General features: G+C 44.2%; 6 protein-coding genes and 1 long non-coding RNA gene across 9 annotated transcripts; 6 read left to right on the forward strand and 1 right to left on the reverse strand.

Annotated features, from left to right (window-relative positions):
• The first annotated feature begins 121 nt into the window (after window positions 1-121).
• LOC115771156 lies at window positions 122-1,151 on the forward strand. 3 transcript variants are annotated; one of them, XR_004018920.1, is made up of 3 exons: window positions 122-295; window positions 631-708; window positions 896-1,151. It is a non-coding gene; the product is annotated as an uncharacterized LOC115771156 (long non-coding RNA). The 3 variants fall into 3 exon arrangements; XR_004018918.1 differs by lacking the exon at window positions 122-295 and adding an exon at window positions 323-575; XR_004018919.1 differs by lacking the exon at window positions 122-295 and adding an exon at window positions 326-557.
• A 5,420-nt stretch (window positions 1,152-6,571) lies between these two features.
• On the reverse strand, window positions 6,572-10,954 carry LOC115770933 (enolase-phosphatase E1). The gene is made up of 6 exons (XM_030716394.1): window positions 10,698-10,954; window positions 10,501-10,645; window positions 10,384-10,446; window positions 8,418-8,477; window positions 7,316-8,310; window positions 6,572-7,248 (listed from the first exon to the last, which is right to left on the reverse strand). The coding sequence occupies exons 1-6, from the start codon at window positions 10,890-10,892 to the stop codon at window positions 6,958-6,960; spliced, it is 1,749 nt and encodes a 582-aa protein (XP_030572254.1). The 5' UTR covers window positions 10,893-10,954; the 3' UTR covers window positions 6,572-6,957.
• LOC115770944 lies at window positions 8,396-10,304 on the forward strand. Its single transcript, XM_030716406.1, has one exon. The coding sequence runs from the start codon at window positions 8,539-8,541 to the stop codon at window positions 10,237-10,239; it is 1,701 nt and encodes a 566-aa protein (XP_030572266.1). The 5' UTR covers window positions 8,396-8,538; the 3' UTR covers window positions 10,240-10,304.
• An 84-nt stretch (window positions 10,955-11,038) lies between the features above and the next one.
• On the forward strand, window positions 11,039-15,909 carry LOC115770959 (ubiquinone biosynthesis protein COQ4 homolog, mitochondrial). The gene is made up of 5 exons (XM_030716431.1): window positions 11,039-11,129; window positions 14,664-14,883; window positions 14,938-15,142; window positions 15,434-15,657; window positions 15,740-15,909. Exons 2-5 carry the CDS (start codon window positions 14,666-14,668, stop codon window positions 15,888-15,890), a joined length of 798 nt encoding a protein of 265 aa, XP_030572291.1. The 5' UTR covers window positions 11,039-11,129; window positions 14,664-14,665; the 3' UTR covers window positions 15,891-15,909.
• Window positions 11,451-13,102, forward strand: LOC115770953 (UDP-sugar transporter UST74c). The gene has a single exon (XM_030716419.1). The coding sequence runs from the start codon at window positions 11,734-11,736 to the stop codon at window positions 12,880-12,882; it is 1,149 nt and encodes a 382-aa protein (XP_030572279.1). The 5' UTR covers window positions 11,451-11,733; the 3' UTR covers window positions 12,883-13,102.
• Window positions 15,910-16,032: 123 nt separating the features above from the next.
• Window positions 16,033-17,376, forward strand: LOC115771074 (RAB6-interacting golgin). Its single transcript, XM_030716626.1, has 3 exons — window positions 16,033-16,167; window positions 16,273-16,978; window positions 17,041-17,376. Exons 1-3 carry the CDS (start codon window positions 16,080-16,082, stop codon window positions 17,243-17,245), a joined length of 999 nt encoding a protein of 332 aa, XP_030572486.1. The 5' UTR covers window positions 16,033-16,079; the 3' UTR covers window positions 17,246-17,376.
• A 93-nt stretch (window positions 17,377-17,469) lies between these two features.
• On the forward strand, window positions 17,470-18,329 carry LOC115771100 (DNA-directed RNA polymerase III subunit RPC7). The gene is made up of 3 exons (XM_030716659.1): window positions 17,470-17,700; window positions 17,753-17,881; window positions 17,940-18,329. The coding sequence occupies exons 1-3, from the start codon at window positions 17,551-17,553 to the stop codon at window positions 18,306-18,308; spliced, it is 648 nt and encodes a 215-aa protein (XP_030572519.1). The 5' UTR covers window positions 17,470-17,550; the 3' UTR covers window positions 18,309-18,329.

An 18,329-nucleotide genomic window follows, 5' to 3' on the forward strand; every position in this document is an offset into this window, starting at 1 on the left:
GAGTGACTGATGCATTCGTTTTGGTATTTTAAGTCTAGAACTTCATCAATAAGCGAAGTTTGCCAACAACTGCTATATTATTATTGAATCTCCCGGGCAATGCGGGGTAATTTTTTCTAGTTATTTATAATTTTAGAAGCCATTAGCTTAACTTTAAACTTAAAGTAGCACAAGCTATACCAGCTTTTGGCTAAGACAGCATTCATGCACCTTGGATTTGGATTTTGGTCCTACTTTTTCAGCTGAATATTAGAATACACGCAAATCGTCTTATTTGAAAACCGGGCAACGCCGGGTAATTATTTTAGTTATTAAATTTATCATTTTAAGGCCCATTAACTCAACTCTTGAAGTAGCACTGGCTACGATGGCGCATAAAGCATTCATACACAGACCTTGGATTCGAACCAGGGTCCAGCATGGGTCATATTAGAATAGGAATCAAAAACCGTATAATTTGAAAATGTTATACGACGCGTGTGTTCCGTTGAAGTGCTTACTATTATTTTCAGATTAAGCGAGAAACGTGGGCGTTACGGACAGCGCACAGCCCGTCGGTCTGTCGAGAAATACAAGTACATAAACCGAAATAGAACACCCTAACAAATGAATGTTCAATGTCCTTTACAGTTGACTTGGTAGCTGAATTTCCAACATTTTCTGCTTGGCGTGCTCATTAGCAAGAAATCTCATTAGAAACTAATGAAGGTACGTTGGCAACAACAACATCCACACACACACACACACGCACACACACACTCTCTATCACACACACACACATGCACTCGTTCAGTAACACAGGCAATTATTTAGTATTCGACTTTGCCCTGTTAAGTTAAATTTTTATACATATTTTTTCTCATTTTTACTTTGGCATCTCTCGCCTGGCGAATAGCGGACAGAGTGAAAAATTAATTTCCCAGCATATTTGCTGTGCCCTTCGAACTAAAGCTAAAGCGAATCGAAAGGGAAAGCCAATGGGAACAACTACATATTTCCATCCCGTTCATGCACTAAATTTTTTCTATCAAATATTATTTGTACAATAAACTAAAATGAGTGAGTGTGTGTGTGTGTTCCATCCCCTGAGCGCTAGAATGTACGTATGTGTTGCTGTGTGTGTGTGTGTGTGTGTGTGTGTGTGTGTGTGTGTATGTGAGGGCAAGATAAAATAAAAATACGAAAAATGTGGAAAAAATACAAGAAAAATTAATAATGAAACACACACACACTTGCACAGAGACAAGGACAAGCACAGTGTGTGTGTACATAAGTGTGTATACACACAAGCCATTCGCGTGTGGGTGTACGTGCATGTGTGAGTGTGTGTGTATGTGTGCTGGCTATTTTGGGCAAGGGCGGCACAAATAATAATCATTTTTATAATAATGCAAGTGTATCTGACCGAACCAAGCAATGTGTGTGTGTGTGTGGGTAAGGGGAGGGCCGCGGGGGAGAAACCAGCGATCGTCATTATCGTCATCGGCATCGTTATCTCGCGCACAGGCTGGCGGGCGGGCAGTTGGGCGGGCAAGGCAGGGCAAGGCAACCAGCCACCCCCCAAAAGTATGCAGCAAATACTTTCGAGCGCACAAGTGAAATCTATCGCAGAAATTTTCACAAACTATACGAAAAATAAGCAGCAACAGCAACAAAACAAAAAAGAATTCCATAAATTTTTGCTGCTACGCTTTGGTCCTCGCATTCACACAGGCGACACATACACACACACACAAGCAGCGAGGGGAAGTTTGCAATTTTATCACAAACGCACACACACACGCACACACACTTACACTTACGCCCCTCCCCCTCCCGCAGCCGGCATGCAGCGACTTTATGAAACCATCAAATTATTTTCTTTTCCATTTCTGACACTCAAAAGAAACCCAAAGAAAGCAGCAGCAGCAGAAGAAGGAGAACAAAAAGGGAATTACATGCTACGGCACAAAAGTAGTTGGGAAAGAGGCAAACGAAAAAAAAAAAAACAGAAAATATTATTTTCCAGTTACACACGGCTTCGTCCCCCGGTCACCCATGGCACATCCTTTACATTCATTTTTCTGGCCATGCTGCTGCCTCAAAGTTTTGCGACCGTCTTCGCCTCCCCCTCGCCAACCCGCTCCCGCTAAGCTATCCCAAATGCCTGCGGGTTACTTTTTGCTTCTCTGTCAGTGTATCTGTGAGCGTGTGTGTGTATTTGAATGTGTGTGTGCGCAGCTACTTCGTCTTATTCGAGTACGAAATTTTTATGAGAAAATGCCTGCCAGCTCTGCTGCTGCTGGTTGAAGTATGTTTGCTTGAGCACCCAGTTGGACACAAATGCATGAAAAAGGCACCACTTACCGCCTGCCTTTCGCTTATAAAGCAAATAAGGCAACAATTTGTTGTCGTTATTGAAAGGCATGCTAAAAGTAGTTCCCTCAGCAGCACTTCTGTCATATGAAGCAATAAGAAAGCAGCTAGTCAAATGAAGCAATAAGAAAGCAGCTAGTCATATTAATTGTGTGCCATGATATGTCTTTCATACATTTCTTTATTAGATACTTTGCTATAACTATCTCGGCCGCCAGGTCCCACTGGGCTACCTGCCCACGGGCGTCTGTGTGGGTGCCTGAGCCGAGTTATAAGCCTCAACTGTGCTGTATATCAAAATATTTAAAAGCAAATATAATATTGGTGGGCATTGGGTAAAAGGCACTGGGGAAATGGGAAATGGGCAGGCCATAATAGAAAAACACTTAAGCAGCCGTCTAGTGGTCGAGAGGGGAGGGGGGGCAAGAGCGGGCATGGAGTTGGCTGCCTGGCGCCTTCGTCTATGCTAAGCGAAATATCAAAAGGCGTACAAAATGTAAAAATATTAATAATGAGCCAAGCGACGGCGCCGAGTCCAGCGTCAGAGCCAAAGGCAACTAAATAACGCCAACGAGAATGTGGCGGAAAAATATTGTGGAAAATTTATTGATTTTGACTTTGAGAAGAGAGCGCCACAAAAATAAAATGAAAATCAACAAAATGAATGCTTCAACAGCACATGCTATAAACGAATGCCCGAGTGTTTATCAGTCGCATAATATATATATATATATATATATATATATATGCGAGCATATGTATATGCATTATAATAAAATTGATTTCGATCTTATCGGGCTTATCGTTGAAATTTTTATATTTTTATTGGCGTTCGCATTAAAAATACTTAATCTCACAGCGAAGTTATTATGGCAGCCACCCCCATTTTAGGGGGTTGCGGGTTGCGGGGGTGCTATAATAATGTCCATATCGAAATTTTACTTTATCGCGATTTTTCGCTGGCTGCCTCTTTTTTTTTGTTTTGTTTTTTTTTTTTTTAGTGTGCGTCGTTCATAATAATATTATTACTTTTACGTTATTAGCACCCGTAGGGCCCTCGTGGCGTATGCGTAATGCGCGATAAAACGCGCGTCGCATCGTGCATGCTTGCGTGTGTGTGTGTGTGTGTGTGTGTGTGACAGTCAGCTAATGAGACTTTTTAATAAATTGCCCCACCAATTTTAGTACAATTTTCATTATTAATAAAAGTTTATGACATATATATCAGCCGTATGCGTTTTTGGCTGTGATGTGTGTCTGTGAGTGTGTGTGAGTGAGTATATGTGTGTGTGTTTTGTTTAATAAAACAGAAGCTCCGAACAAGAGTGACAGACTGGAGAATACCCTGCACAAATCATGGGCGAATTGTGTGTGTAAATATAAAGAGAAATGAAAAGCAAGGTGAATACGAGGTGTTTACTTTTACGTGCTGCTGCTGCGCTTAAAGTTTAAATCAATATAAAAATTGCCCAAAAAACTTCATCCCAGCTAAATACATACAATAGGCCAATAAAGTTATGTCTGCGCCTTAACAACCTTATGATACCCGCTTGAGTCGCTTTTATGGCTATAGGGTATTAAAAAAAGCAAGCACACTAAATTTATTAGGCCAATTAAATTTCATAAATTCACACATGTGTGTATGTGTGTGTGTGCTTGTGTGTAAGCGCGTCATGGCAATGTCAAAGCACGATGTGCATTAGAGCGCCTAAAAGTAGATAGCTACAAAAGCAAAAGGATATGAATTTATGGCCACGAAACCTTTTAAAACGACTTTCCTACTAATGAATGAGAAGGTTGTTGCATTTGTTTAAGGCAAAGCAGGACGCTTCAAAAGATAAAACCAGCATAGAATTCGGTCAAACCCAAAGACTAAAGAACCCAAGGGCAGCCCAATTGTTGCTAACTATGAATATATATTTATATTCTACATTCCACCTAAATGCCCAAAGTGAGATAGAAAATTGACGCTATTTCAAGAGTTAATGAAATAATTAGTTTTTCCTTTACATACAATATAATGTTAAGCACAGGTTTCAGGGATTCTATCTGAGTTTTCCAGTTTAAAGGCGACTATTTCAGGGATTTAATCTCCAGCTGTTAGCCTAAATGCATGCAATATGTTTTGGTTACATTTGAGGGGCTATATATAGCTATATATGTATATATCTACTTTTGATTATATTGGTTATATTGTGCGTTAATTTCCTCAAACCATTTTAGGCCAATTTCAATTTGATTTTTATAGTCAATTTTCAACTAGAAATTAACGGCACTTGTATTATATCTAAGGAAAGCATCAAGCAATACAGTTCTTTGTTGTTGCCAATTAAAAAAGCCAATTTTTGTTAAATTTTGTTTAAAATGTTTGCCAATGTGCATTTGGTTTGTTAAATATTGTAAAGTTCAATTCAATTTGAAGCAAGCAAATTTGTATAGCGCATATTTTGGATATATTTTGTGACTGCAGTTCTCGTTATATTTATAGTGATAGGGTTTTTGTTTTGTAGGCTTTGGCTGGAACTCACAATGTCTCTAGTCAGAGAGCGCACCTTAATCCTACGTGTAAGCTTATATGAAAATAAACGCGCAACGTAACGAGTTTTGTATCTGATCTGATCGGGATTGTGAACGGCATTATGTTAAACAAAAATAATTTGGCGTATATCAAAATTAGCAGCATTTAACGTTGTTTTTGCTTTTTATTTATTTATTATTATTTATTTGTTTGTTTTTGTTTACATAAGAAAGCACTTGATATTCTTAAGTTATGCACTTGCTTGGCCCAGCACTTTGAAAGTGTCATTTGGCTAATTCAAATCCTGCGACACGTTTTTATTTAAACACATTTATTGGTCACTGAGATGGGCCTTTATTTGATATTTTTTATATTCGTATTTGGCTTGGCTGTTGCTTCCTGTTGTTGTTGTTGTTGCTGTTGTTGAAACTTACAGAACTTGTACAGGGCGTTTCACTTATTTATCATACCGACAAGTCTAGCACGCCGTTGTGGTGGCCACGCGCGGCTACTTCTGCACCACGTACGCGTTTTCTGTAGACTGAATTTTGGGTTTTTTCAGCTTTTCCGTTTGACAGCCTGTCGCCGCATATTGCCCAAAAGGATGCACAAACTCCCACACAGCCACAGAGAGAGAGAGGGAGAGAGAGCAAGAGAGAGCGCAGCCAGTGCACGAGAGAGTTTAATGGAGAACACAAAAAAAAAACCACCACCAGCAGCAGCAGCAGCACCACTAACACCACCAACATCCCCAACCCCCAACCACCACTCGAATGGGTAAGCGGCGCTCTGTTGCTATTTTGTTTACTTTCGTTGCGGGGGCGTTGCGCTACAGTAGGCGTGTGCTGGCCAAAAACATGTGCTACCCTATCATTTTAAAATATTTATAAGGTATTTTTTTAGCCTACTTCATTGCCTGCTGTCAGCTTTTGCATAGATTCATGCAATATTGAGCTGCAACTGGCATTAGCTACTCACATGTCTATATGTACATAGTTATATAGCGCGCCCACTTGATGGATTCGCAGGCACACACACACACACAACACACACTCACACACATACACATGAAATGTAGGCGAGTGCGACACCCTCAGCGCTGAGGACATGCGCTGTCGCAACGACTCTCAGAGAGAGTTATTTGTCTTGGCCACTCCACAGTTTTTTAATATACTTTATCAACATATCGCAGTCTCTGATAAAACAATCATCGTTTATGGTGCAACACGCTCGCCACACACGCACACACAAACACACATACATTATGATATTGTGCCTCCCACCCCCCGAGCAAGCGAGGGTGGTTAAAGTAAGCCGCACAACTTGATGCCAAGTCAAGTTCTTTGACAAAGGCCAAACTGGGTTAACTTCAAATGCAAAAAACCCAGCCCACAAATTGGGTAATGATTTTTGAACCAATCCTCCAATCCTCCAATCCTTGCCACAAATACAAATACAAATGCGTATGCGTAGCCTGCGCTTAGCGTGCGGCTCGTTAAAGGCGCCTCCGCAAAAGTTTCTATAATTTTTTGTTGGGGGGCCCAAATGAACGACGGAAATGACAAGGCATAGTTTTCGCATTGCTTTTAAACTATAAACAAATCTAAAAAACAGAGTGGAGAGTGCACGACCGCGAGATACCCTGGTTTAGAGTTAGCTTAATACAAATACAATTTGATATATGCCATACATTTATTTTACAAATGCTTTAGTAACTTATTCTTGTGAAATAACTGCTGTCGTTATTTATAAAGAATTTTAGTTTGCAAAGAGACGCTGCGAATACCCTAAGATTTATAAATACAGATCTGTTCTTGATAGCATATTGCATACCCTAGAGCGAACATTAGATCAAGCATTTGTTGTACGACGAGCGCACAGCTATCATGACCACTTTGACAATTTTTGTTTACAGGGTATACATGAGGAAAATCAAATATGCGCTTAACACGAAATATTCAAATTTTCTGTGCGTTCGCTTGGTACCTATTTTATGTGAGTTTATTTTTTTATATGCTATATAATTTTGCCTCCCGGCAATATTCGACTAAGCGACTTTTCAATAACAAATCGCTGCGAGTCGTTTATTTGTCGCCCTTGCTGCCGTTGGAACTTTTTCGTGCTGGTCGGTGCTGTAAGAGCTCCTGGTATTGCTCCATGGAACCATCCTCATGCTTAGACGTGAATTGTTGCTGTTGTTGCTGCTGCGTCTGCTGCTGCTGCTGTGAGGTCTTCTCATCGCCGGCTTCCTTGGAGTCGTTGCGCTTTTGGTCGCGATTCGATTTCTTGATTTTATCACGCACGCGTTTGCCCAGCCGCGAGGCAGCCAGCACCTGGCTAACCTTGGAACTCTTCAGGTAGCGTGTGCGCCAGGACTGTTCACAAATTTTAAATGTTTTTAGTTTAAGATGCGATACATATTTAAAGGCTTCTGGCTATTACCTCCGAGTTGGCTTCCTGTAGTTTCTCGTGATCATCGTCGCTGGTGTTCAGCGATATTACATCGTTGTCCTCCTCATCCGGCTCGACGAGTTTTTCGGGCGCCTCGCTCTTGACCTTAACAGCTGGTTCTTCTTCCACCTTGGCCAGCTCCTCAATCAGTTCCAGATCACCGCCTATGGAAATGATATCATCGTTCTGATCCTCATCGTCTACGACGGACGTGCTCAGCGGCCGCTCTGGCTCAGTCACTGGCTCATTGGACTCTATAGTGGGTGCCGGCACTTCTTCAGCTGGGGCTGCATTTTCGATTGAAGCCTCATCAGTTGCCACTGATACTTCTTTGTCAGCTTCCAATGCTGCTGCCGGCTCCTGCCCCTGCTCGACCTTGGCTGCGGGCTGAGTTTCAGTTTCATTTTCGCTTTCCTCTCTCACCTCTCCCTCTTCGGGCTCGCTTTCCTCAGCTGGGGCTGGCTGTGGGGCGGCTACAGACGCCGGCTGCACCTCAGCTTTCGTTGCTGTTGCCTCCGTCTGCTGCTTGTCCGGCTGTTTGCCTTCATCATCGGTGCTGTCACTTATGAGCAGTGTTTCCGGCTCCGCTGGTATGGGTATTACATCCGGCGAAGCCGAACGCGACTTGTGCTGTTCCTGAACGGGCTCGGGCTTTGGCTTATCCTCCTTTTCCGGCGACTTGGTTGAGATGCGATAGTTGCGCTTTAGCTTGATCTTCTTCGGTGGAGCTGCGGCCTGTTTTGAAGTGCTGCCATTGGTTTGTGCCTGTGGCTGCTCCTTGTTGGCTAACTCGCTGGACTTTCGCTTGCTCGCACTGGTGCTCTTGTGACTGCGCCGCTCCTTGTCTGGCTGCTTCTTCGACATCTGCTCATCGTCATCTGACTTCACCTCGATCTTTGTAATGGGTTCCATGGCCAGCTGGGAGCGAATGGCGCGCGCCCGTGCCTGCAGCTCGAGCAGCTCCAGAACACTGATCTGTCCATCCGCTGGTTTATGGAGTTTATAGAGACATAGAAAGGTTTAAGTATATAGCATCAGTTATAGTAGGCAGTTGCTTCCATTCAGTATTTGCTTTGTATTTTTTTCAACTTACGTTCCTTATTTTCATTGGTTTTATCGGCTCTTTTAGCGCTTGATTTCCGCAATTTCTTAGCTGTAAAAATTTTCAAATTTAAGCAAAAGCATTCAGTTATAATTCAAATTGACTGCACGCCATGGCTGCGACGGATGAAGGAGACAATGTGAGCATGACGAACACGGAGGAGGGAGAACAACAGCTCGAAGGTGAAGTAGATCCCGAAAAGTTTACGGTACGTCTCAATGGGCAAAAGGACTTGGAGCAAAGACTACGCGAATTTAAGGCTGCTTGCGACGCGCACGAGAAGCATGCCCGTAAGCGTAGGAGGCGTCGCTACTATCACATTGGCCTGCTGGCCAAAGTGGTCATGGAGACTACACACGATGAGCTGCGGCGCATGCTGGAGCACGGCACCTACACATTCCACGTGGACATGGTGGCCTTTAAGCCAGAAGAACTGGCCACCATACTGGAAACGCTAAACATCGCCATAGCCGCACATGCGGACGAGCGCGAGCTAAGAACAGCCACGGGCCTGGCCGTAGAGATAAATGGCGACTGTTGTCGTGTGGGTCGCTTACGGAACAACTGCACCACAATGCTGGCACGCGGCTCTGTGGTCACGCTGACCACAAATCCGGCCTATCGCTACGCTGGCTTCCGTGAGATTGTCTACGTCATCAATCTACGTGCGTACCTCAGCTCAATACGGCTGAATGATGTGCTGCTAATTGGACGCGAGGTGCGTTGTCGTGTGGTCAAGACGCTGAACGAGGCGCTGGCCGTTCTGATCATCGATGCGGGTCTGCTGACCTCGTACGATTTCATTGAGCTGCCGCGCCAGTGTCATGCCCTGCAACCGGAAGTGTACCCAGATCTATTCTTGTCCGACCTGCAAACGGCCACAGCGCTTAAAGCCAACTTTGTGGTGCTGCCCAAGATTCGCTGCAAGTCGTTTCTGCGCGCTGTCCGCACGGCCATTATGTCGGACTTTGATATGAAGCTCATTGGCTGCATTGACTTTGAGTATGTGCGCAACAATATGCTGGATCTGCTTGGCATTATCAAGCTGTTGGACTACATCTGGATACCGGACATGTTCAATGTGAACTGCTGCGTGTACAACTACATCATGGAGGATGCCCTGCCCATTGCGCACTGCCAGAAAAAGCCCGTCATTGGCACTGTGCCGCTGGAGCGTTGCAACGACTTCAAGCGCTTCGAGCTGCACGAGTTCCTCTGGAAAATCGACACCATACACATGCAGAAGAGTCCGTGGTGCAACAAGTATCCCCTGATTGTGAAAAAGCTTATGCCCATTCGTGACTATCGCGTGGGTGTAGTCCAGACACAGCAGCAGGTCAAGAGTATACTGACCTCCTATCAGACGATTGTTAACTTTATCATTCGAACAATTGCCACGATCGAGTGTCAGGCGATATTTGTGTTCACCAAGTGTGAGAATGCGAGTGTTGCGCTGGCGCGCTCGGAAATCTATTGCCCGGTCTATATGATGATGCCGCTCAACAATGATGACGATGAACATACAATTAAATGCAAATTCGATTTGGCCCGTGCGCTGCATTTGAGGCGCAATACGCATCCCGTTCTATATACGCCCGATCTCAATGAGTGCAACTATAGCCCCATTGAGTTTGGGGTGGATTATATGCGTCGCAAGGGCTGCCTAGAGGTGGGCGATTTTGTTGTCACCTTGGAGGTGGGCAAAGAGGACGACGAAAATATTGTATTAGGCGTCGGCGAAGATGTCTGCATCTTACGCGCCTTTTACGTGGCACCGGTGTTCAATTGCGAGAAATTCAAATATGGCACATGAGTCCGTGTGCAGATTAATTCATGACGTGCAGTTGTACAGATAACATTTCTTATGATACATCAAAATTAAATGTATATAATGAAGTTTTAAATGATATTCCTAACCGGGATTGTGGTGGCGTGTAGTATATGTGCATGGACTTACCTCGCCGTGACTCATTGCCACCAATATCGCTGTCCGACGAAATCTCCTCCAGCGAGATGTGTTCTGCAATGGCATCGATCTGAGTACAGGCGTATTAAGAATGGAGTCTTTCCTTACCATCCTTGTGCTCCACGTCCGAGTCCTCTGAGCTTTCCGTATCGGTGGGACAACGCGTGTCGGCAATAATCGACTTTAGTCGTTTGGTCGATATGCAAAGCAGCTCGTTTAGGCAGAGTTCCTCGATTTCATCCAAGCTGGTTTCCTGCAAGCGATTACGCTTTATAACTGCTCTTAATTTGTTTTTGTCATTCTACCTTAAGAAACTCTGGCGCCAGATTCATAATCGTCTTTGGCTTCAGTGTGCCAAAAATTTGTTTGACCAGCTCGAGGCGGTCATCGATGTAATGGGAAATGGGCTGAAGTGTGCGATCCTCCTCAGATTTCTCCTTCTTGATGGTTATTGGCTTGGGTATTTGATCACTTTTAACCCGTTTCTTCGAACTGCTCATGTCGATTAATTGCAATTCAATATAAAATTACAGCAAATTAACTTTTTGTTGACTTTTGTGAAAAACTCCGAAAACCAAAAACAGCTGCTTGGCCAGAGTTGCCACTCTCATGGGCTAAATTAATGCTGTTGCTAGACTGCTGTGGCAACAGCTGAGATAACAACTTTAGCGAATTGTGTTTTGGATTGAGTTGTGTACAAATCAAGTCGTGTGTAAATTATAATCAAGTAACCGCAAGTAAGTAGCAAACAGCTTTGTTGTAATGTAACTAGTTGTAATTATAAATCGTAACCGGCATGCCGTTTGTACCATAGAGGCAATTGGTTAATATTGACCATGTTACTCGAATTGCCTTAAACGCGTGCTTTGGTAGTAACATTTTGACTGCAAAAACAGTGTTTTTTAGCCATTTTGTAAGATATTTACCACTTGAAAACATTTATTGCTATTATAGATGGCTACATGTAGTATTTCGGTAGTATGCATGTTTAATGGTATTTATTGAGTTTACCAAGCTTGGTCACACCGCTGGCCATATGTTCATTTGCTAGGCGAGAGAGCAAGACGTGAGAGCGCGTCGGTAAAAATAGTTTTTCGTTTTATTAAGCGGACACCGCGAAAACAATAGTATTGATACAAAACTACAACAATGTGTGTGCTTTACTAAAGTGTTTAACCAAAAAATAACCCAATATGTAATACGATGCTAAGCATGAATGCCGATAAAAAGCACTTATAAAACAGTCAGTGCAAACGTACAAAGCTGCCTCCCCCTCCCATTACATGCATATTTTGACGTTTGACGAAAGGGGAAAAAAAATCACAGCACAAAGCAATTAGAATGAGCATTCCGCGTGGTACCAACAGCACAACGCTAGATCTAACGCCGCTGCTCGATGCCAGCAACAACAGCGACGACAGCGACAACGACAACGGCGGCAAGTCCAATGGCGCCCTGTTGAATGCCTCCAGTGTCGGCTCCAAGGAGCTGCGTACCAGCCACAGAGAGCGGGAGAGGGAAAAAGAGGAGGCAGATGCTGCACTCTTTGTGAAGAAGGTTGGCAGCGCCGTCTTCTATGGCATCTCCTCCTTTATGATAACAGTGGTAAACAAGACGGTATTGACGTCATACCACTTCCCATCGTTCCTATTCCTCAGCCTGGGCCAGCTGACGGCCAGCATTGTGGTGCTGGGCGCCGGCAAACGACTCAAACTGGTCACATATCCGTCACTGCAGCGCAATACGTTCGCCAAGATCTTTCCGCTGCCGCTGATCTTTGGCTTCAACATGATCTTTGGCCTGGGCGGCACCAAGGCGCTCAGCCTGCCCATGTTCGCGGCGCTGCGCCGCTTCTCCATACTGATGACCATGTTGCTGGAGCTCAAAATATTGGGCGTGCGGCCCACGACGGCGGTGCAGATCAGCGTCTATGCCATGATTGGCGGCGCCTTGATAGCCGCCTCCGATGATTTGTCCTTCAACATGCAGGGCTATACGTACGTGATGATCACCAACGCGCTGACCGCCTCGAATGGCGTGTTCGTGAAGAAGAAACTGGACACCTCCGAGATCGGAAAGTACGGCCTGATGTTCTACAATTCGTTGTTCATGTTTGTGCCCGCCCTGCTGCTCAACTATGTGACGGGCGATCTCCAGAAGGCCATGGATTTCGGCAGCTGGAATGATCCTGCATTTGTGGTACAGTTTCTGCTTAGCTGCGTGATGGGCTTCATCTTATCCTACAGCACAATACTCTGCACCCAGTTCAATTCGGCGTTGACCACCACAATTGTCGGGTGCCTCAAGAACATATGCGTCACCTATTTGGGCATGTTCATTGGCGGAGACTATGTCTTCTCCTGGCTGAACTGCATTGGCATCAACATCAGCGTGCTGGCCAGCCTGCTCTACACGTACGTCACGTTCCGGCGGAAACAGGCGCCCGACAAGCAGGCCAATCTGCCCAGCTCCCGAGGAGAGAACGTCTAGTCTCTGGAGAGTTGGGAACCGCGTCGCTTGCACTGCTGCCAAAGCCATAAATGTTTTATGTACCCATAGAGAAAGAGTATCGCGAATTCGACTTGAGATCAACACAAAAGGGAGCACATTGTTATCTGTCAACTCTGAACTGTACATATGTAGTTATGTATTTTAAAAAGTATATTTATATTATAAGTGCTTATGTAATTTAAATGTCTTTGTAAATTTATATATGCAATTGCTCAGCCACACTCACACACACACACACACACGCACACGCACACTCGCGCAATTATGTTAATGTGCGTCTCCGCATCAAAGTGTCATAAGTTTAAAGGAAACACAGACGGAAACCTCCACATAATAGTTAATTAAATATATAAATATACGTATGATAATACACCCACAAACGTAGACAAAGTGTTCGATTTTGCGGGTGTAAATTGAAGATAAGATAAGACACAGACCCCGAGATAAGATCTGAGACGCATGTAAGTGCATATGCTCATTAGAATTGTGTATGTCAATTGTTTTGTGCCTAATTGGAACAGATATAAGCCAAATATGACAACGTACATGTTTGCTACCTGTTATTATTTTGGCTTTCAAAAACATGTCTTCAATTTGTCATAAGCTTGTTTGCTGCTATCCTACTTTCTTTCACTTAGATCTAAATTGGATAGCTAAATAGACTTTATAAACAATTGTCAAGTCAAATAAACACCCTGCAAAATGTTAAGATATTTCACACGGAATTTAAACAAAAGAACTTTTTTCAATCTTTTTTCGGATCGTATTCGACTTTTCACAAAATCTCCCAATTAGGAATTCCGCCCATTTAAACTGGGATTGTTTCTTCTAATATCTTTTATATTTCTTCCCAATGGAACAGGTGGAATTTCCCAATATCGCTTTCTAGTGTTCGCTAACGTCGCAAAAAGTAATTATTGTCATAAAGTTAGCACTGATTATCAGTCAGTCAGTCAATCAATCATTCAATCAACCCGCACAAACAGTCACATATACATAGTATATTTCGCTTGTTTATTCTTTTATTGCTTCTGCTTAAAAAACAATCTAGTCCAATGCGGTCTGTAGTTTGAACAGATGAAACGGAAACTCAAGTTCCCCATAATTTAGACCGGGGCTGATAAAAAAAAACCCATTTGTATACACTCCAAATAGTTTTCAGCTTCAGCTATTACGCGCTTATCTTTCCCATGCAGCAGTTCTTATCTTGTCCAAATATAACTAAACTGTAAATGTTTGTTTAAATTTCTTTATAATTATGTATAAGGCAATGTTAGAACATTTTCACATGTTCATTGTCTTAATTATAATAAAATAAAAATAAAAGTTAATAGGAACAGAAGCGGCAGCCGGCCGCCCGGGTTCAGCGCATTTTGAAGGTTCAATTGTGCTTATAAACAAAGGTAGTCAAAAAAAGTAAAAAATATAAAATAAAAGTAAAGAAAACCGGTTGCCAGATTTGCTTCAGTCTTTAGCCTTAACCGTTGTGGGGCGGCAATATTTACTTACGAATCTCTCGACTCGGTATAGACAAATTGATTACTTGAAGCTCCCCGGCCCGAGGGGGGGCTGGGCGGAGGGGCTATTATTGAAGCCGCGTACAAGCGTGGCTTAAACTACCGACTGAGTCTTCAGGGTCGCGCTTAGGAGCCGAGTCACACATACATAATTAGTCAGCGCCGCGGCTGATGAGGTCAACGAGGTGTACACTTGCTGGCGGCTTCTATTGTTAACGTCATTCACCCATGTTTAACCGACAGAAATGATGCAGCGCAGCTGGCAAAGCTGGCGGCGAGGCTTGACCCTCGGCCTGGCCAGCAGACGCAGCTATGTGGCCTCTGTGGAGGGACCACCACCGCCACCGGAGGAGTTGGACGCCTTTGAGCGTGACTACCTGAAGCAGCGCATAGAGATTACACCATTTCAGAGGCTGCTTCTGGGTGCCGGCTCGTCCATTGCCTCATTGCTGGATCCGCACAGGTGAGCGGGAATGTGTACACTGCAGCAGGAGCACTTGGTATAGACATTTTTCAGGCACGACATGATTGCCTGCCTGGGCGAGACAACGGGCGAGTCTGCGCTTTGGAATATTCTGGATAGCATGCAGGCAACCGAGGAGGGGCGACGCATCCTGAAGGATAAGCCACGCATCAACACCAAAACCATTGATTTTAAACGCTTGGAGGCGCTGCCGCCGAACACATTTGGAGCCACCTACGCCAAGTTTCTCAAAGATAACGTAAGTTGACACTTGTTAGCGATTACACAAAATTTATGTTAATGAGACAGAAGAAGGTCTCTTCGACCCAATATAAGTCACTCTGCCTGTGTGCCTTTAATAACGAGCGAGACACTAATTATTATTTACATGTGGTTAACTTTGTGTGTGGATAATAATTTAACTGATTTAGTAAAAGTTATACGGACTCTTTACTGTCTCTCCTTTAATCGCCTCTCTATGCGATTTTCATGATTTCAAGTAAGGTTTATTGGAGATTTAAATTTTGAGAATTGTGTTTTTACCACACAGAAAGTGACGCCTGATTCGCGCATGGAGGTTCGCTTTCTCGAAGATCCAAAGCTGGCCTATATAATGACGCGATATCGCGAGTGCCATGATTTGGTGCACGCAGCACTCGACATGCCGACAAACATGCTGTGCGAAGTGGCGGTCAAATGGGTGGAGGCCTTGAATACCGGTCTACCAATGTGCTACGGTGCCGCCGTGTTTGGAGCGGTACGATTGCGACCCAGGTGAGTACATTTTTATAGCTTCACCTGACTTTCTAGGGTTAATTGAAAAGTACAATACAATCGAATTCTTATCTACTTTCAGGCAGCGGCGAGAGTACTTGAAACGCTACTTGCCGTGGGCAATTGAAAATGGCAAGTGTATGAGGCCACTGATGCCCATCTATTGGGAGCAGCGTTGGGAGCAAAATATCCATGAGTTACGCTGCGAATTGGGCATTAAACCCTTGCAATAAAGTTTATTTTCTTTTTAAATTCGATTATTTTTCGTTTGGTTGAGCGGGCATATCGAGCGCAGTCGATCGCCGTCTATCGATAAACAGCGATCGTCAGCGAAAACGGGCTGGCAACGCTGTTTGCCGTGTTTGGTTTGCTGATGTGTTGATGTGAGGCGCTAATGGATAATTATTTATTATATTTACAATATGGCTGAGAAATTTAATGGCTTTAGCCACGACGAGATACTAAAAATAACAGGAGCGAAGCAGGGCAATAGACTTAATATCGATGCAGGTAAATTTCGAATCTTATTAAAGATTTTGCCCAGTTTGTTTGTGTGTGTGTGTGTGTGCTAAACAAAACAAATGTTACTATACATACATGCATGCATATTTATAGCAAAGAAGGCGCTCATAAACCAGCCCGGTATCAAGCGGATGCCGGATAAGATCTTCCGGCAGGCGGATCAATTGCGAAAGCAGCAGCAGCTAGCGCAGCAGAAGCCTCAACAAGTTGCCGCCGTCCAGGCCAAATCGAGAACAACCACGCCCACAGAAGCGGAACCAAAAGCAGCGCCAACTCCCACGCCAAGCGATGGCGACAAAAACGAAGAAGAATCTCTCAACTTGGAGCGTGGCTTGTCTGACTCACTGGTCGAGGCGCTTTACTGTGGCTCCGTGAAAACGGCGTCAACAAACGGGAAATCTACGCCCGCCACGGGATCTGCCACGTATGCAGCAGCTGGCGACAGCGAGCAGACGGATGACAGCTCAATTCTGAAGATAAGCAGCACGGACGATAATGCCAGCATACTGCCCAGCACCAAAGATTCAACGGACGACAGGCTCAGCACGGACTCGCCCTTCAAGGGCATTTCGCTCAAGGACTTCGAGCAGCATCGCAAACTGATCCAGGAGCAGAACAAGCAAAAGAAACAATTGCTCTACCAGGCCATCGAGCAGCATACGCAAAAAACTGCAGCGGAATCGCGCAAAATCGAAGAGATACGCCACGAACTCTCCAAGCTGGAAAGCGATCTTGCCGTGGATGTTGCTCTGCTGCGCAAACAGATTGACAATGCTTGCATTCACTTCGCAAATGTGGAGTAAGTTACCAATTTGCTTAATTCTGCGAAATATTTATGGCTAATGTGCTGATTTTTGGCAGAAAACAGTATATAAGAATCGAGGCTCAATTTCTAAAGGCAAAAATGGATCTGCACAATGCATCCGAGAAGAAGGAGCTGCTCACGGAACACCTGTGCACGGTTATAGCCCACAATGAGGATCGCAAGGCGCAGAAGCTGACGGAATTGATGCAAAAGGTGGGCCTGGCGCCAACTGATGACGAGCCAGCTCCAGAAGATAAATGAATATAGCGAATTTTTACGAATCTTTGCACAGAACAAAGCTTGTTTAGATATTAACATTGATATTAGCGTGTGCATGTTTAGAAATATATATTAAGTTTTCTAGTTTTAAGCAGAAAGTGCAAATTTCAATAATTAAATGTAGTTCAAAATGTTTTTGCTTGTTATTTTTGAGCAAACTGGCAACGCCAAACGCAAACGCTGCAGCCCTGGTAAACCAGCTGGCGTGCAGTGGGCAAAATAAACGTGTGCAAGGTTTAAAACATAAACAATCATTATAATTGAAAATAAATAGCGAAACATAGAGAATGGCTGGACGTGGGCGTGGTGGCAAAACAGGCTCGCTCACCGCTGAGCAGATGCAAGCTCTGGGCTGTGTGGGCAAAGATATGCCACAAGTCCAATCGGCGCCGCCTCCGACGTTTCCACCTTTGCTCAACAAACCAATTTCCTTAGAGGTAAGCGAAGATTTCTTAAATTAGAATCCCATTAATATACATCATCGTTTAGACAACTGCCTCGCAGAACTATCAGCTGCTCTGGAAGGAAGACTTTTTGAATCGCATGCGCGACTCGCCCTACTATATCATCTCAGCCAGCCAGGAGAAACTGAACACAAGTGTTAAGGACTGGCGCGAGGTAGGTGCCAATAGATTCAGGTATTAATCCGGTAGTACCCGTAACTGAACCCTTGCAGAAAGCTTTGGAACGCATGAAACATAAGGCGCTACCCGAGTTTAACTACAAGGCAATGCCGCGGGAGCTTAACACATCGAGTCGAAAGCTTCGGGCAGCAGAACCCAGACCCAAGCTGTTAGCCAAGAAGACAAACATTGAGGACAGACTGAAACAGTTGGAGCAGAAGGAACTGAAAAGCAGCGGGGAGAACGAAAATGACGAGATTAAGCAGGAAAGCGACTCGGAGCATGACGATGAGCCAGAAGATCCGGAAGCAGCGCTGGACGATGAAATGGACGAGGAGAACGACTATGCCAACGATTACTTTGACAATGGTGAAGCCTACAACGAGGAGGATGACAACATGGACGATGGTCCCGTATATTAAACAACAAATAAACAGTCCGAT

Source organism: Drosophila novamexicana, unplaced genomic scaffold, assembly GCF_003285875.2.
Source record: "Drosophila novamexicana strain 15010-1031.04,08,12 unplaced genomic scaffold, DnovRS2.1 tig00000024-arrow-pilon, whole genome shotgun sequence".
NCBI classification, from domain to species: domain Eukaryota; kingdom Metazoa; phylum Arthropoda; class Insecta; order Diptera; family Drosophilidae; genus Drosophila; species Drosophila novamexicana.

Excerpts from the sequence above, each read along its gene's own strand:
- LOC115770944 (XM_030716406.1), top strand. The coding sequence starts at position 8,539 with ATGGCTGCGACGGATGAAGGAGACAATGTGAGCATGACGAACACGGAG.
- LOC115770933 (XM_030716394.1), bottom strand. The coding sequence starts at position 10,892 with ATGAGCAGTTCGAAGAAACGGGTTAAAAGTGATCAAATACCCAAGCCA. Across the intron at positions 10,447-10,500 it reads GGACGTGGAGCACAAGGATG|AACACATCTCGCTGGAGGAG; the intron begins GTAAGGAAAGAC and ends ATGCCATTGCAG. Across the intron at positions 7,249-7,315 it reads TACAGGAAGCCAACTCGGAG|TCCTGGCGCACACGCTACCT; the intron begins GTAATAGCCAGA and ends ATTTGTGAACAG.
- LOC115770953 (XM_030716419.1), top strand. The coding sequence starts at position 11,734 with ATGAGCATTCCGCGTGGTACCAACAGCACAACGCTAGATCTAACGCCG.
- LOC115770959 (XM_030716431.1), top strand. The coding sequence starts at position 14,666 with ATGATGCAGCGCAGCTGGCAAAGCTGGCGGCGAGGCTTGACCCTCGGC. Across the intron at positions 14,884-14,937 it reads TCATTGCTGGATCCGCACAG|GCACGACATGATTGCCTGCC; the intron begins GTGAGCGGGAAT and ends GACATTTTTCAG. Across the intron at positions 15,658-15,739 it reads GCGGTACGATTGCGACCCAG|GCAGCGGCGAGAGTACTTGA; the intron begins GTGAGTACATTT and ends ATCTACTTTCAG.
- LOC115771074 (XM_030716626.1), top strand. The coding sequence starts at position 16,080 with ATGGCTGAGAAATTTAATGGCTTTAGCCACGACGAGATACTAAAAATA. Across the intron at positions 16,168-16,272 it reads TAGACTTAATATCGATGCAG|CAAAGAAGGCGCTCATAAAC; the intron begins GTAAATTTCGAA and ends GCATATTTATAG. Across the intron at positions 16,979-17,040 it reads ATTCACTTCGCAAATGTGGA|AAAACAGTATATAAGAATCG; the intron begins GTAAGTTACCAA and ends GATTTTTGGCAG.
- LOC115771100 (XM_030716659.1), top strand. The coding sequence starts at position 17,551 with ATGGCTGGACGTGGGCGTGGTGGCAAAACAGGCTCGCTCACCGCTGAG. Across the intron at positions 17,701-17,752 it reads ACAAACCAATTTCCTTAGAG|ACAACTGCCTCGCAGAACTA; the intron begins GTAAGCGAAGAT and ends ATCATCGTTTAG. Across the intron at positions 17,882-17,939 it reads GTGTTAAGGACTGGCGCGAG|AAAGCTTTGGAACGCATGAA; the intron begins GTAGGTGCCAAT and ends GAACCCTTGCAG.